Below are 16,714 nucleotides of genomic sequence, written 5' to 3'. Positions count from 1 at the left end.
AGATTATGCCTGTGGTGGCCTGTTTGAACACAACGACTTGCAATACAGCAACCCGGAGGCATTAACTGGACAACATCTGAGTGATGCTCTAGGTCTAGAAATGTCTTATAATCAAAAGTCGATAGCCAATTCACACTTCCTGTACTGTCACATAGCCAAAGTCAGTCGCTCAACCAAACCAGCTTCAGTCAGATAATAGATAAGATGCTGGTCTAGAACAATATTAATGCATATAGATTTTATTTTAACAACCCCCCCAAAAAAATAAAACAATCTGTGACTTCATGCTTTTGGTTTCTAGAATATTCCAGAAATCTCTCAATAGCCAATTCACACTTCACAGTCCTGTCGCGTAACACGTGAAATCAACCAACAACAAAAACAACCAAAGGTTGAAAATCTCATTTGCAAAAAGATCCCTCGCCATAGTTCCATCCATCATAATCATCTCATTTGAAAAATAACTGTTGGATGTGAGGCGACATCCATCAATACTCAGATAATCAGAAACCCATACGAGACTTCTTCCTTTTGGGTTGTGAGGAGGTTAGTCCCACTTTCAGGTTCCTCTGTGAGGAAGAGATGGAGGACAGCTGAGAAGAGGTGGCCAAAGGAGTATTGTGTCTGCTCTCGTTAAATCCTACTCCCTGTGAGGCATCCGTAGGCTCCTGGGATCCAAAGAGAGAATTTAAATAATCCTGATTCTGTGGCTTGGGCTTCTGGGTTGCCACCACCGTTCTCAAAATGTCCGCCGCGCTGGAGTCAGAACCTGCTGTTTTCCAGGGCGACGACTTACCAATGGTGGGCTGTTTTTTGGGTGTAAACAGTGGCTCGGAACTAGTGAACTTTGTATGGGGGACAGTGGGCAGTGAACTACTAATGAACTGTGAATAGGGGACAGTGGGCTGGGAGAGGAAACTACTAAACTGATCCAGTGGTGTAGTTGGTTTTGAACCAAACTCCCTACGAGGTGTTGTGGGCTGTGAGCTACTGGTCTGTGGCGTTGGTGTGGTAGCCCTCGGTGTACCCGGCTCAGACAGGGTGACCCACTTGGTGTTGTCGCGGCTTGTTGGCACGCTGTCTACATCGGAGCTGGCGTACTGACTGGCTGCCGACGACCAACCGGAGAGAGAAGCGCTGTCCAGGTCTGACTGGTAGCTGACGGACGAGGTGAAGCTGCCTGATAGGTCGATACGACTGTGAGCCTTTGCCCGTTTCTGTCTCCTCCTCTTCCTCCGCAGAGCCTCCACCTTCAAAAATCAACCAATGAATATGTAAATCAATATCTCCATTGTCCTAATTGGGAAATGTATAGTCAGGGTGAAAAACCAACATTCACAATAACCACCACCTCAGCGGGAGCATTCAGAAGGAAACAAATGTTTTGGAACATTCAGACAGATAACGACTAGAACAAAAAACACGCCTTTCCGACATGTTGAACAAGGAATCATGGTCAGCTCTATTGATGTCATATCTGCAGCGTAGGACAACGTGGTCCAGATACACAGGTGATAAAATAAGAATAGAGATGGGTTACCTTCTCCTCTCGGTTCAGCCCCAGCCTCTCCTCCCACCAGCTCCTCCATCCCCCCAGCCCAGGCTCCCACGATGCACTCATCCTCTCGCTCAGCACATCAGCCCACTCAGAAGGCTCCACGGGTGCCGGGACAGGGACCAGAGCCAGGGGTTTGAGACAGGTGTTCCTGTGGACGAGGACATTTCCATTCCTCATGGTCTCCCTCAGGTCCTTCCTCAGGGTCCGACGACGGTGATCTTCCAACGGGTCTCTCTGAAGGCTGTCGTCGGGTAGAAGATCCTTGGTTTTTGTGGTCTTGTGTGGGAGATTGCGGCGCTCCCAGGAGCACTTGAACAGTTTGAGGAACCACTTCCTCCAAATCAACAGAGCCTCATCACTAACTTTAGCCTTTGGCCTGACGGGGTTAATGTTAGTGGCCAAAGACTGGGCTGTAGGTGGAGGAACTACAGCAGTGGTTTCCTGAGTATCAGTTAATCCTGTGTTTGTTGCTAGCCACGGGTACGGGTCGTCATGAGGGTCGTTGATAACCATCTCCAGTCCAGCCCTAGGAGTGTCCCACGGCTGCCCCCTACCCTCGAACCCAGAGTCACCCTCAGGAGACGGCGGTCCAGAGGAATACCATGTCTCATCTAAGGTACTGCTTCTTGGGGTTCCTAACGTTTGATGCAGCCGTTTTCTTAATGTTTCAACTGGTTGTTTTAGTCTCTGTACATCTCCGCTACGGCCCTCGGGTCCCACGGAGTTCTGGGTTGGTGCCGGTGGGTCGTCTTTACTGAAGCACTCAGTCTGGGACTTTAGCGTGTGGTAAAAGATGTCTCCGGCCTCAGTGAGTTGCAGCACACAGATACAGTCCTCCTTGGCTCGGCTCTGATGGATCACAGTAAGACCTGAAAGGACAGAAAATATCAGTTTATAAGCCTATTCAACATAAAAGCACCAACTTCACTAATTAAGCTCAATGACAAAATTACTTTGTTTAGTTTCGCCAGATATGTACACATTTAAGTGATGATGGATTTGGCACGGATAGTTACATCTCACCAAACACACCTACAATAACATCCCATAAACAAACATAACATGCTTAGGGACATATTTTCAATACAACTTTATTTATAGGTCTTTATTTACACAGTGCTTACCAGCAGCAGGATTGGCTAGTCTGTCCTGAGCATGGTGCTGTCTGTGGGGGAGTTGGACAGGCAGGTGTCCAAGGCTGTCTCTGGGGCTGAGCAAGGCCCGAGGTGGGCCTCTGGTGACGCAGGCCTCCTCCCTACCACCTGGAAAACCAGACGGAACAGTTCATTTTTTTTATTTGACCTTTATTTAACTAGGCAAGTAAGTTAAGAAAAAAATCTTATTTTCAATGACGGCCTTGGAACAGTGGGTTAACTGCCTGTTCAGGGGCAGAACGACAGATTTGTACCTTGTCAGCTTGGGGGTTTGAACTTGCAACCTTTCGGCTAGTCCAACGCTCTAACCACTAGGCTACCCTGCCGCCCCAACAGTAGACATCATAGAAAGTCAATAGCCATGTGTGCCTCCAGAGTGGCGCAGCAGAGGTCTGAGGAACTGCATCTCAGTGCTAAAGGCGTCACTACAGACACCCTGGTTCGATTCCAGGTACTGAATCACAACCGGCCACGATCGGGAGTCCCATAGGGCAGCGCACAATTGGCCCAGCATCGTCCGGGTTAGAGGAGCATTTTTGGCCCGAGGTAGGCCGTCATTGTAAAATAAAAATGTGTTCTTAATCGACTTGCTCCCAAGGTTAAATAATTGAAAATAACATTGATCCAGGAACTCCAGGCTCAATGACAAAGTTTTTTATTTTTTTCCCAGGTGCACAGCAAGACTGGTTGGTCAGCAGTAGCCTGATGCACAGGATTAACTCAAACAAAAACCCCAACCTGGCACACACACACTCTAGAACGACTGTACACACCCGAGTACTGTAGCAGGATCACTTCCTGTGATCTCTGAGAGCCCAGCAGCACCTTGGTAGTCCCGCCCCCCGACGGCAACCCCGCCACGACCTGGGAAAACATGGGAGGATGCTCCATCATGTGATCCCACTGGATCATGGGGAGGCAGGGGAAACGCTCATCCATGACGTAAGCAGAGTGCTGTGAATAACAAAGATCACAAGAACATCTGAAGAAACAGACTCACAACAAGTTAATGGTTTGTTTTTTCTTTAGGTCAAAAGCGGGAGTCGTTTGGTAGGTCAAAAGCGGGAGCCGTTTGGTAGGTCAAAAGCGGGAGCCGTTTGGTAGGTCAAAAGCGGGAGCCGTTTGGTAGGTCAAAAGCGGGAGCCGTTTGGTAGGTCAAAAGCGGGAGCCGTTTGGTAGGTCAAAAGCTGGAGCCGTTTGGTAGGTCAAAAGCGGGAGCCGTTTGGTAGGTCAAAAGCGGGAGCCGTTTGGTAGGTCAAAAGCGGGAGCCGTTTGGTAGGTCAAAAGCGGGAGCCGTTTGGTAGGTCAAAAGCGGGAGCCGTTTGGTAGGTCAAAAGCGGGAGCCGTTTGGTAGGTCAAAAGCGGGAGCCGTTTTGTAGGTCAAAAGCGGGAGCCGTTTTGTAGGTCAAAAGCGGGAGCCGTTTTGTAGGTCAAAAGCGGGAGCCGTTTTGTAGGTCAAAAGCGGGAGCCGTTTTGTAGGTCAAAAGCGGGAGCCGTTTTGTAGGTCAAAAGCGGGAGCCGTTTTGTAGGTCAAAAGCGGGAGCCGTTTTGTAGGTCAAAAGCGGGAGCCGTTTGGTAGGTCAAAAGCGGGAGCCGTTTTGTAGGTCAAAAGCGGGAGCCGTTTGGTAGGTCAAAAGCGGGAGCCGTTTGGTAGGTCAAAAGCGGGAGCCGTTTGGTAGGTCAAAAGCGGGAGCCGTTTGGTAGGTCAAAAGCGGGAGCCGTTTGGTAGGTCAAAAGCGGGAGCCGTTTGGTAGGTCAAAAGCGGGAGCCGTTTGTTTTCTTCTTTAGGTCAAAAGCAGGAGTCGTTTGGTAGGTCAAAAGCGGGAGTCGTTTGGTAGGTCAAAAGCAGGAGTCGTTTGGTAGGTCAAAAGCGGGAGTCGTTTGGTAGGTCAAAAGCAGGAGTCGTTTGGTAGGTCAAAAGCAGGAGTCGTTTGGTAGGTCAAAAGCGGGAGTCGTTTGGTAGGTCAAAAGCAGGAGTCGTTTGTTGTCAATGTGGCCCATTGTGAGGCTTGTGACACAGAGTTGTTCCTTAGAACTGGAATACAGCCGGATACATTCCAGAACTGTGAAGTGAACAAGGAACTGGCGCACCCAAAACATTTAGGCGCTATATGCAAATAAAAATGAATGGCACTGTAGAGCCCTGATGTGATAGGTCAATTAGAATTTTAATTAAAAAGGTACTGCACCTGTGTGGTGACGAGGTGGTGGAAGGTGTGGACATCTCTCAGGTAATTGGACAGGATGACTCTCTCTCCACTCTTACAGTCAGGTGTTTGGCCGATACGAAACAGCGTGTGGCTACAACTATCTTTGGTCTGTAAAGACAGAGACACACACAACATTAACATCTATCAAACTTCGGGTCACTTCATATTTCTCAAAACCAATTTTTCTTTTTATTTTTTTTAAAATAGCAGTCATATTGTTCCATTTCCAATTGTAAACACGTAAGAGATGATCTGATATGGCTAGGTTTAAACCTTCAGAATAGAAATGTTAGGAAACGGGTTTGTCAAATCAACACAGCAACACTGTGTTATATTACCCTGATATCAGTGAGCTCCACACCTGTCCGGTCTGCATACACCATCACCCTGGGGTGGCCAGAGAAGTCACACCATCTCCATGACGACTTAGAATTGAAGTACAGGTTACTGTACTCCTGACGGAACTTCTGCAAACTAAAATATGACGAGAGAGAGAACACTGTTAGTGAGACGGGCAGCACGCCCCGAGACGAGGCGGGCAGCACGCCCCGAGACGAGGCGGGCAGCACGCCCTACACGCCGTAGCACGCACACAACTTTGGCTACACTTTCAAAAAAATATTTGTTTATTTCATTCCATTTATGAATTATCAACGTAAATCATTGTCTTTTGTTTGTAATGCTCCTGTCAATCTTCAGTAAGGATGCAACTGATTGCACATACAATGTTGCAAGTTTACTAGCACAAGCTGCTTTGGGCCAGACCAAATTAATTGTATCAACTATGTTGCAAGTTTGCTAGCACAAGCGGCTTTGAGCCATCAACTATTAACTTGGTCTGGCCCAAAGCAGCGGGCCAGACCAAGTTAATAGTTGCTTGCAGACAGGCCATGCATAGCCAATGTCATTTATAGGATATTTATTTTTATCCACCAGGATAGATAGATATGTTTTTGTTGCTTAATGTAGGCTATTTTTTACATAATAGAAAATGTCAATAGAAGTTTATTTTGGATTTGTATCATTTTCATTTAGATAGAACTATGAGAATTTGAGGACAATACAGTGCCACTGACACGGCCTGCAACGAAAACATGCGGTCTCTCCTTCACTGCAGCCGAGGTGAGTAAGACATTTAAACGTGTTAACCCTCGCAAGGCTGCAGGCCCAGACGGCATCCCCAGCCGCGCCCTCAGAGCATGCGCAGACCAGCTGGCCGGTGTGTTTACGGACATATTCAATCAATCCCTATACCAGTCTGCTGTTCCCACATGCTTCAAGAGGGCCACCATTGTTCCTGTTCCCAAGAAAGCTAAGGTAACTGAGCTAAACGATTACCGCCCCGTAGCACTCACTTCCGTCATCATGAAGTGCTTTGAGAGACTAGTCAAGGACCATATCACCTCCACCCTACCTGACACCCTAGACCCACTCCAATTTGCTTACCGCCCAAATAGGTCCACAGACGATGCAATCTCAACCACACTGCACACCGCCCTAACCCATCTGGACAAGAGGAATACCTATGTGAGAATGCTGTTCATTGACTACAACTCGGCATTCAACACCATAGAACCCTCCAAGCTCGTCATCAAGCTCGAGACCCTGGGTCTCGACCCCGCCCTGTGCAACTGGGTACTGGACTTCCTGACGGGCCGCCCCCAGGTGGTGAGGGTAGGCAACAACATCTCCTCCCCGCTGATCCTCAACACTGGGGCCCCAGCGTTCTGAGCCCTCTCCTGTACTCCCTGTTCACCCACGACTGCGTGGCCACGCACGCCTCCAACTCAATCATCAAGTTTGCGGACGACACAACAGTGGTAGGCTTGATTACCAACAACGACGAGACGGCCTACAGGGAGGAGGTGAGGGCCCTCGGAGTGTGGTGTCGGGAAAATAACCTCACACTCAACGTCAACAAAACTAAGGAGATGATTGTGGACTTCAGGAAACAGCAGAGGGAACACCCCCCTATCCACATCGATGGGACAGTAGTGGAGAAGGTAGCAAGTTTTAAGTTCCTCGGCATACACATCACAGACAAACTGAATTGGTCCACTCACACAGACAGCATTGTGAAGAAGGCGCAGCAGCGCCTCTTCAACCTCAGGAGGCTGAAGAAATTCGGCTTGTCACCAAAAGCACTCACAAACTTCTACAGATGCACAATCGAGAGCATCCTGGCGGGCTGTATCACCGCCTGGTACGGCAACTGCTCCGCCCTCAACCGTAAGGCTCTCCAGAGGGTAGTGAGGTCTGCACAACGCATCACCGGGGCAAACTACCTGCCCTCCAGGACACCTATAACACCCGATGTCACAGGAAGGCCATAAAGATCATCAAGGACATCAACCACCCGAGCCACTGCCTGTTCACCCCGCTATCATCCAGAAGGCGAGGTCAGTACAGGTGCATCAAAGCTGGGACCGAGAGACTGAAAAACAGCTTCTATCTCAAGGCCATCAGACTGTTAAACAGCCACCACTAACATTGAGTGGCTGCTGCCAACACACTGACACTGACTCAACTCCAGCCACTTTAATAATGGGAATTGATGGGAAATGATGTAAATATATCACTAGCCACTTTAAACAATGCTACCTTATATAATGTTACTTACCCTACATTATTAATCTCATATGCATACGTATACACTGTACTCTATATCATCGACTGTATCCTTATGTAATATATGTATCACTAGCCACTTTAACTATGCCACTTTGTTTACATACTCATCTCATATGTATATACTGCACTCAATACCATCTACTGCATCTTGCCTATGCCGCTCTGTACCATCACTCATTTATATATCCTTATGTACATATTCTTTATCCCCTTACACTGTGTACAAGACAGTAGTTTTGGAATTGTTAGTTAGATTACTTGTTGGTTATTACTGCATTGTCGGAACTAGAAGCACAAGCATTTCGCTACACTCGCATTAACATCTGCTAACCATGTGTATGTGACAAATAAAATTTGATTTGATTTGACTAACCACATGACAGTGATTTATTTTATTTTTTTTAGATATGAAGACTATTATAAATTAAACTGTTCCAGGAAAATTTGTATATTAAACTCATATCGGGCACGCAGATCAGTAGAAATTGTACGACAACTTGGCACTCCACATGGACAAAGGTTGCCACCCGCTGGTGTAGCCTATTACCGGCAACAGTCCCATTCGTGGATTTAACAATGGTGGAAAAGTGTACCCTTTTCTTAGGGAGAGGGGTCATGGAGAACAGGAGAAGGGTAGATAGTTGGGGCAGGGCCATGAGTTCAGAGACAGGTATCGAAGCCTCTTACCCTTTGCCCACTGTCCATAGATAGGCAGCTCCACTCTCACTGGCCACCAGAAGCTCTCCCTGGACATGGGGACTAAAAGACAACAAAATCCCCTGTTTATACCAAGGTTTACATTTTAAAAAGAGTCTGTGGCAAGGTTGGGGTCGATTCCATTTAAAATCACAGTCAATTCAGGAAGTACACTCACATTTCAATTCCATTTAAAATTAGTCAATTCAGGAAGTACTCACATTTCAATTCCATTTAAAATTAGTCAATTCAGGAAGTACACTCACATTTCAATTCCATTTAAAATTACAGTCAATTCAGGAAGTACACTCACATTTCAATTCCATTTAAAATCAGTCAATTCAGGAAGTACACTCACATTTCAATTCCATTTAAAATTACAGTCAATTCAGGAAGTACACTCACATTTCAATTCCATTTCTTAAAATTAAAAAAGCATTGAAGAGAATTTGAATTTCAGTATACTTCCTGAATTGGATGGAATTGACCCCAATCCTGGTCTGTAGTAGAACCCGTACATAATCATGAATATTAACTTGACTGCAAAAACTATTCCTAAAAATCAGAGTGACATACGCAGAGAAAACCTGTCATAAAGGTGTACAATATATGCGATAAACAATCATAGCTACAGTCATCAGAGACTAGGTAGCTAGAGCGTCCATCTCCTCAGACGCCGGCTTGTCAGGGCCAGACAGCACTTTAACCATCACACACATTCAGAACCAGTGCTAAACAGTATAGGAGAACAAAGCTTTTTACTATGACAGCAAACAGAACGGCCTAAAAGACCTATAGCAGAACACAGAACGACCTATAGCAGAAAGGCCTATAGCAGAACACAGAACGACCTATAGCAGAACACAGAACGACCTATAGCAGAACACAGAACGACCTATAGCAGAACACAGAACGACCTATAGCAGAACACAGAACGACCTATAGCAGAACACAGAACGACCTAAAAGACCTATAGCAGAACACAGAACGACCTATAGCAGAACGGCCTATAGCAGAAGACAGAACGGCCTATAGCAGAACACAGAACGACCTATAGCAGAACACAGAACGACCTAAAAGGCCTATAGCAGAACGGCCTATAGCAGAACACAGAACGACCTATAGCAGAAAGGCCTATAGCAGAACGACCTATAGCAGAACGCAGAACGGCCTATAGCAGAACAACCTATAGCAGAAGGCAGAACGACCTATAGCAGAAGACAGAACGGCCTATAGCAGAAGACAGAAAGGCCTATAGCAGAAGACAGAACGACCTATAGCAGAAGGCAGAACGGCCTATAGCAGAAGACAGAACGGCCTATAGCAGAACAACCTATAGCAGAAGGCAGAACGGCCTATAGCAGAAGGCAGAACGGCCTATAGCAGAAGGCAGAACGGCCTATAGCAGAAAGGCCTATAGCAGAAGACAGAACGGCCTATAGCAGAAGACAGAACGGCCTATAGCAGAAGACAGAACGGCCTATAGCAGAAGACAGAACGGCCTATAGCAGAACGGCCTATAGCAGAAGACAGAACGACCTATAGCAGAACGACCTATAGCAGAACGGCCTATAGCAGAAGACAGAACGGCCTATAGCAGAACGGCCTATAGCAGAAGACAGAACGACCTATAGCAGAACGACCTATAGCAGAACGGCCTATAGCAGAAGACAGAACGACCTATAGCAGAAGACAGAACGGCCTATAGCAGAAGGCAGAACGGCCTATAGCAGAACGACCTATAGCAGAACGCAGAACGACCTATAGCAGAAAGGCCTATAGCAGAAGACAGAACGGCCTATAGCAGAAGACAGAACGGCCTATAGCAGAAGACAGAACGGCCTATAGCAGAAGACAGAACGGCCTATAGCAGAACGGCCTATAGCAGAAGACAGAACGACCTATAGCAGAACGACCTATAGCAGAAGACAGAACGGCCTATAGCAGAAGGCAGAACGGCCTATAGCAGAACGACCTATAGCAGAACGCAGAACGACCTATAGCAGAAGACAGAACGGCCTATAGCAGAAGACAGAACGGCCTATAGCAGAAAGGCCTATAGCAGAAGACAGAACGGCCTATAGCAGAAGACAGAACGGCCTATAGCAGAAGACAGAACGGCCTATAGCAGAAGACAGAAAGGCCTATAGCAGAAAGGCCTATAGCAGAAGACAGAACGGCCTATAGCAGAAGACAGAACGGCCTATAGCAGAAGACAGAACGGCCTATAGCAGAACGGCCTATAGCAGAAGACAGAACGGCCTATAGCAGAAGACAGAACGGCCTATAGCAGAAGACAGAACGGCCTATAGCAGAAGACAGAACGGCCTATAGCAGAAGACAGAACGGCCTATAGCAGAAGACAGAACGGCCTATAGCAGAAGACAGAACGACCTATAGCAGAAGACAGAACGACCTATAGCAGAAGACAGAACGACCTATAGCAGAAGACAGAACGGCCTATAGCAGAAGACAGAACGGCCTATAGCAGAAGACAGAACGGCCTATAGCAGAAGACAGAACGGCCTATAGCAGAAGGCAGAACGGCCTATAGCAGAAGGCAGAACGGCCTATAGCAGAACGACCTATAGCAGAAGACAGAACGGCCTATAGCAGAAGACAGAACGGCCTATAGCAGAAGACAGAACGGCCTATAGCAGAAGACAGAACGGCCTATAGCAGAACGGCCTATAGCAGAAGACAGAACGACCTATAGCAGAAGACAGAACGGCCTATAGCAGAAGACAGAACGGCCTATAGCAGAAGACAGAACGGCCTATAGCAGAAGACAGAACGGCCTATAGCAGAAGACAGAACGGCCTATAGCAGAAGACAGAACGGCCTATAGCAGAAGACAGAACGGCCTATAGCAGAAGACAGAACGGCCTATAGCAGAAGACAGAACGGCCTATAGCAGAAGACAGAACGGCCTATAGCAGAAGACAGAACGACCTATAGCAGAAGACAGAACGACCTATAGCAGAAGACAGAACGACCTATAGCAGAAGACAGAACGACCTATAGCAGAAGACAGAACGGCCTATAGCAGAATACTGTTATAACGTCAAAAATGCTAACAAATATTGTGTTAAGATATATTAGGGGTGCACAATGAATCAATGATTTTATTTCTAGGACTCCAACAGTTCACCCAAGTGGGTCAATGTTTAATCAATCGCTTTTTGATTATTTGCCCACATCGTGCATACATATGTATGTATGTATACACGTGTATACACACACACACACACACACACACACACACACACACACACACACACACGTGTGTCTCGCAAGACATGCAATGACCATGGCTGGCCGGTTTACGAGACGGCTGGCCGGTTTACGACGGCTGGCCGAGGGCTACCTTTCTTACAGAAGGAGAGACTCACTCAGTCACACCGCTCCAACCTACCTGGCACTGAGACATGTAGCAGGCTGCTTGGTCTGAATGACCTCCAGAGACTTAGCGATGTTCTTCTCACTGACCATCCAGACACCACACAGGTGGTCACAGCGCACCCCCACGTGACCTACGGTAGGAACACAGCGACAGAGTCAGTTCACCAGACAGAGTCAGTTTAACACTGCAAACTCATGTAAAGAGTTTGGGCTGCATGTCCATTCAACAGCAAGATAAATGGTTAAAACTCAAACTACAGGCCTTCCAAGTGGCACAGCGGTCTAAGCCATTACTACGGTCCCCGATTCATATCCCAGACTGTGCCACAACCGGCCATGTTCGGGAGTCCCATAGGACGACTCACAATTGGCCTAGCGTCATCCAGGTTAGGGAGGGCTTAATTGGCTCATTGCGCTCTAGCGACTCCTTGTGGCAGGTCGGGTGCCTGCGGGCTGACCCCGGGTGCCAGTTGAACAGTGTTTCCTCCGACACATTGGTGTGGCTGGCTTCCAGGTTAAGCTGGCGGGTGTTAAGTAGCGCGGTTCGGCAGGTCATGTTTCAGAGGACGCATGACTCGACCTTTGACTCCCGAACCTGTTGGGGAGCTGCAGCGATGAGACAAGATCGGGGAGTTAAAGGGGGGCGAACCCCCCCCCCCCCCCCAAAAAAAAAAAGTTTACTCAAAACTAGACAAAGGAAATAGACGAAGAAAACACGACCTGAATTAGGGTCAACTCGATTTCATTCATTCAATTCGGGAAGTAACCCGAAATTCCAAATTTTCCCTTGGCAATGAGGAAATTAGAATTTCAGTTAAACCTACTTCCTGAGTTGAACATCAAAGAACAGGATACAATATTGCACATGCATTTATGGGTAATAATGATGTTACTGTGCTTACATTCATCCTGCTGAAGGCCGATGGTGATCTGTCTGATTGTACCATTGAGCTGGAATGAGAGAGGCTTGTGGCTCACATCAAAACATGGAGGCTTCCCTTCTTGGAACTCTAGCACCACCCTGTGGAAGTCTGTGGTACTGCACTAAGGATTTTTTTTATGTGGTTCTTGAAATGGGTTGAATTAAAGTGAATGAACAACTGCAAAAATATAAATCGCCAAAAATATCCCTACGGCTGTTATCCAGGTTGTGAAGGCCTCAATGCAAGGGGAAAGGGCAGGCCACCAGTAAAAATATTTCAAGAATATTTCAATATTCCTGATAAGATTACATTGAAGGATACTAAGCTTGCTTAGGCCAGCTTTCCCAGGGTACACCAGACAGCCTTGCTGAGAGATACTGGTGTTGGTAAAGGAAATGTACCCCAAGGCACCCCCTGTGGCGTGGTCAGAGAACTGCTCCTGCCCTCTCTGATAGGTCAGCTCCTCATGGAGATGATCAGCTAGCAGTGCTGGAGGGATGTCATGGATCACATCTGATAACAGGTTGTGGTACCTTTTGGCCTGCCGTCCAAAATGAGTTAACTCGCACCTAGGTAGAGGACAGAGAACCTTTTAAATAAACCCCAGGTAGAGGACAGAGAACCTTTTAAATAAACCCAGGTAGAGGACAGAGAACCTTTTAAATAAACCCAGGTAGAGGACAGAGAACCTTTTAAATAAACCCCAGGTAGAGGACAGAGAACCTTTTAAATAAACCCAGGTGGAGGACAGAGAACCTTTTCTATAAACTTGAATGCAATGATGGATGGACAACCAGGGGAGCTGGTAGTCAGAGGGCACCACCAAGGAAAATAATTAGCGGAGAAAGAATGTCACACTTTGTTCTCTAGACTCAACAGCTTCTTGCTGAGCAATAACCCTTCTAGGTAGAGTGGATGAAAAGGGGATTGTGTGCGCTTGATGACCACTGAATCAGAAGTCGACACCACAGCACTGGCCACTAACATAGGACCGTCACATCATGAAATGCCATGGTAGGATCAGGATATTGCATAGCAGGGACTTTCAAATCACCTCAGGGTGAATGTGATGTGCACAGCCTACATCTATAAAAGTATACAGTGCCCGTTGGTGGAACGCCTCGATGTAGAGCAGTGTCTCGGCTAGGACATAAGGCTTAGAGTCCCTCACTATGTACTTACTTTTTGTATTTAAATGTGTGCATGAAGTGCTCCATCTGCCACATGTGAACAGCATTTATTTCACTTCCCTGGAAAATTACAAAACAGGTAGTTAAACTTCATTCCATATAAAAAAATTGCACACAAAGCATGGGGGGGGGGGGGGATAGACATCAGGACAGTTACCTTTCTCCTCCCCTGTCCAAAGTTGAATTTGTCCCCCAGGATATGGCTCATTGTGCAAAAAGCATCCTTGTACTTATACTGGTAGAAGTTCTGCATCTACAAAAGGAGAAATCATCCAAATATAAATAACGTTATATCAGTGTGTGTTCAGTGGAAAAAAAAAGAAAAAAAAAATCAGGAAGTAAAAAAGGTTGTTACATGCTCTGAGAAGTCCATAGGATCTGACAGAGATGTTGATGACCATTTGGGGCCTAAAAAAAAATTATAATTATATTTCAGTTCAAATGATGAGTGACATTCACAAAAGTAACAATTGTCTAAGAATCGTATCCTTATCAAACAATAGGAAATGCACTGACGGGCCACTTATACCTCTTTTTGGTCGCAGAAGTGGTATTGCTATAGGTTCCACTGGCACCCAAGGCTCTCCCTTCACTTGGTGTTGAGATTCAAACTTCCAATCTACTTTTGGTAGACTGTCTTTCTAAAATTATTCAAAAATGAATACATTTAAAAAACTCCAGTAAAAATAGCAAAGGATTTTCAGGGTGAAAGTGATTTTAAACAAGACTCTGGCCTACGATCAACCTTAGCATAGTAGGAGAAACATAGTGAGCTAGAAAGTGCATCGATTTCATGATCACAACTCACCTCGTGTAGAGGGACGTTTACGTCCAACACTTGACCATAGGAACCCCAACCTCCGACGTTATGTCTAAACGTAGAACTGGGGGGCCCAGAGTTGAAATAAACCGGGAAAAGTTTCCGTGGGAAAATGTAATCCATGCCTGAAAGAATCGCAACCTATAGGCCTGGTATGTCCAGTCTGGGCATGTTCTACTGACGTTAGATAGTTCACGGTAAACTACGTCTCCGCTCTCATTGCCCCCACTTTAAAATGTGACATTTCCGTTCCGACACGATATTTGTCAAGTCAAGTTAATTCAACTATAGAAATCCAGCGATGTTGACGGAACACGTGTAACACCAAAAAAATATAGGCGCCACTCCAGCAGGGCGAATGGCGTACGTAGGAAATAATATTTTCCATTAGTTACAACAGTTACACAGTCAATGTGGCTTTTTCGTAAACATTTATGAAATCAAATATTAACTGTTTTGTCTTCAATTAAGATTGGGTTAGGCATAAAATTAACAGTGTAGTTAAGGTAAGGGTTAGGTTTAAAATCACATTTTAAGAAGATAAAACGTGGAAATTAGCGGGGTGATGACTTTGTGGCTGTGGTAACTAGTGAAGACCGGAAAATAGGGGAGGTGTGGTCGACCACACCATTGGTCAAAACTAGCCGAAGTCATAAGAGTGACAGGAAGTTTGGCCAGTTAGATCTGCGTACCTACGGAATACTTTTTTGGAACGCCTAGGTTGAAAATGACAGCTGCATCACAGAGTTTCTTAACCCAGAGGCGCAACATCGCAAGACTTCTGGGGCCGCTTGAGAAACTGTTCCAACAGACGAGGCCAGGGTTTGAGATTTGAGAAGTCAATGAGAGAAGTAAAATATTCTTCCTTAGTTGTTTATTTTCTCGAAATCTAAAGGCACAAACTAGATTTGAGCCAATGTTATTAATCCAACCTTGTGGAATAGACAAATTGATACGTTTTTATTTTCATAAAAAACTACTTTGTATTGAAAGGAGGACCTTTGAGTTAACGGCTTGCACATGCGCAGTTTGCCGCGAGACGACCGTTAGACCTGATTTAATTTAAATTGTATTTAACCCTTTATTTAACTAGGCAAGTCATGAGTTTAGCTAGCCAACTTCGCCATGACATCGCGTAAAAGTGCGATCGGGGATCTATTGGATAAGCAGTTTTAGCCTATCTTTATGCTGCACTGTCGATGACTGTACATTTCCGACCTAGACACAATTAACTATTTTACAATGAGGGGATTCGATTATCTGGCCCGGGTTACCCGGTAGAAGGTGTTTGCACCGGGTGAAAAGTGATAGCATTCGATTGGGAACCGGGCTGCCTCTCGGGCGTGAGCCAGGTGCCCAGTTAAAAACCCACTGCGAATTCGGCTCAAAACAAAAGTGATGTTGCCTAAACTAGAGTAAACACGTGTGGAGTAATGAGTACGATTCTGTGTTTTCACAAAGGTGATTTATTTTAATAAAAACGTGTTATCTGCCTACAAATTAAAACAAGTTAGAAAATTCGAATATAAACCTATATTTTATGGAATAGAAATGTTATACGTTTCTGAACGAACCCCCATGCTACCTTGTTGACAACATGACTGCAGGGAAGATTATTGTTCCATCGAAAAGGGTGCTCCTTTGCACAGGTCTTATTTTCACGATTTGGACATGAATTTGCTTTCCAAAGCTAATAAACATGTGGAAATGTGAGCAGCATTTTGTATTAATAGTTGAATTAGTTAGGGAGCGTAAACAAACTTGTTTTTACATTCGAATTTCAATAGCTCCTTGGTCATGTGACCTAGTGACCTCAAACAGGGTTCAGAATGTTCACTGACTATGCCTTCATATCGCACACTCCGATGTTTGTCTACTCTCATCTCATGCTATTAGACTTAAATCTGTAAGTTTACAGGCCATCTACAAAAAAACAAAAAACACGTTTTTGACCAAATTGTCACATAACAGCTAACCATTAATTATTGAAAATATAACTATCAAACAAACCTGCATTATAAAGACCCCTCAGCTGAAGGTGCCCTGCTGCATGGTGGGAATTATTTCCCCTCCTTTACACTTTATATCCACCCGGTCGTCTTTTCCATGGCAGGATCTTCTCATTTTTAA

General features: G+C 45.8%; 1 protein-coding gene across 2 annotated transcripts; it reads right to left on the bottom strand.

The window, feature by feature from the left end:
* Nucleotides 1-223: 223 nt before the first annotated feature.
* Nucleotides 224-15,193, bottom strand: taf1c (TATA-box binding protein associated factor, RNA polymerase I subunit C). Of its 2 annotated transcripts, none has more exons than XM_036936797.2 (15): nucleotides 14,573-15,193; nucleotides 14,294-14,405; nucleotides 14,120-14,172; nucleotides 13,922-14,017; nucleotides 13,757-13,824; nucleotides 12,896-13,143; nucleotides 12,554-12,682; nucleotides 11,665-11,782; nucleotides 8,241-8,312; nucleotides 5,261-5,396; nucleotides 4,902-5,030; nucleotides 3,486-3,666; nucleotides 2,683-2,820; nucleotides 1,541-2,427; nucleotides 224-1,250 (listed from the first exon to the last, which is right to left on the bottom strand). In XM_036936797.2, exons 1-15 carry the CDS (start codon nucleotides 14,705-14,707, stop codon nucleotides 504-506), a joined length of 3,249 nt encoding a protein of 1,082 aa, XP_036792692.2. In that variant the 5' UTR covers nucleotides 14,708-15,193; the 3' UTR covers nucleotides 224-503. The 2 variants fall into 2 exon arrangements, with proteins under 2 accessions (XP_036792692.2, XP_090047746.1); XM_090191620.1 differs by having other exon boundaries at nucleotides 12,017-12,682; nucleotides 14,573-14,953.
* Between the last annotated feature and the right edge of the window lie 1,521 nt (nucleotides 15,194-16,714).

The sequence above is a fragment of the Oncorhynchus mykiss genome, chromosome 12 (genome assembly GCF_057628025.1).
Source record: "Oncorhynchus mykiss isolate SJ-2025 chromosome 12, ASM5762802v1, whole genome shotgun sequence".
NCBI classification, from domain to species: Eukaryota; Metazoa; Chordata; class Actinopteri; order Salmoniformes; family Salmonidae; genus Oncorhynchus; species Oncorhynchus mykiss.
The sequence above is the reverse complement of the archived record's forward strand: the minus strand, read 5'-3'. Positions and strand labels throughout refer to the sequence as shown.

Coding starts and splice junctions, on each gene's coding strand:
- taf1c (XM_036936797.2), bottom strand. CDS start 14,707: ATGGATTACATTTTCCCACGGAAACTTTTCCCGGTTTATTTCAACTCT. Junction 13,144..13,756: donor CACACATTTAAATACAAAAA/GTAAGTACATAG, acceptor TCCTCTACCTAG/GTGCGAGTTAACTCATTTTG. Junction 1,251..1,540: donor GGCTGAACCGAGAGGAGAAG/GTAACCCATCTC, acceptor TGATTTTTGAAG/GTGGAGGCTCTGCGGAGGAA.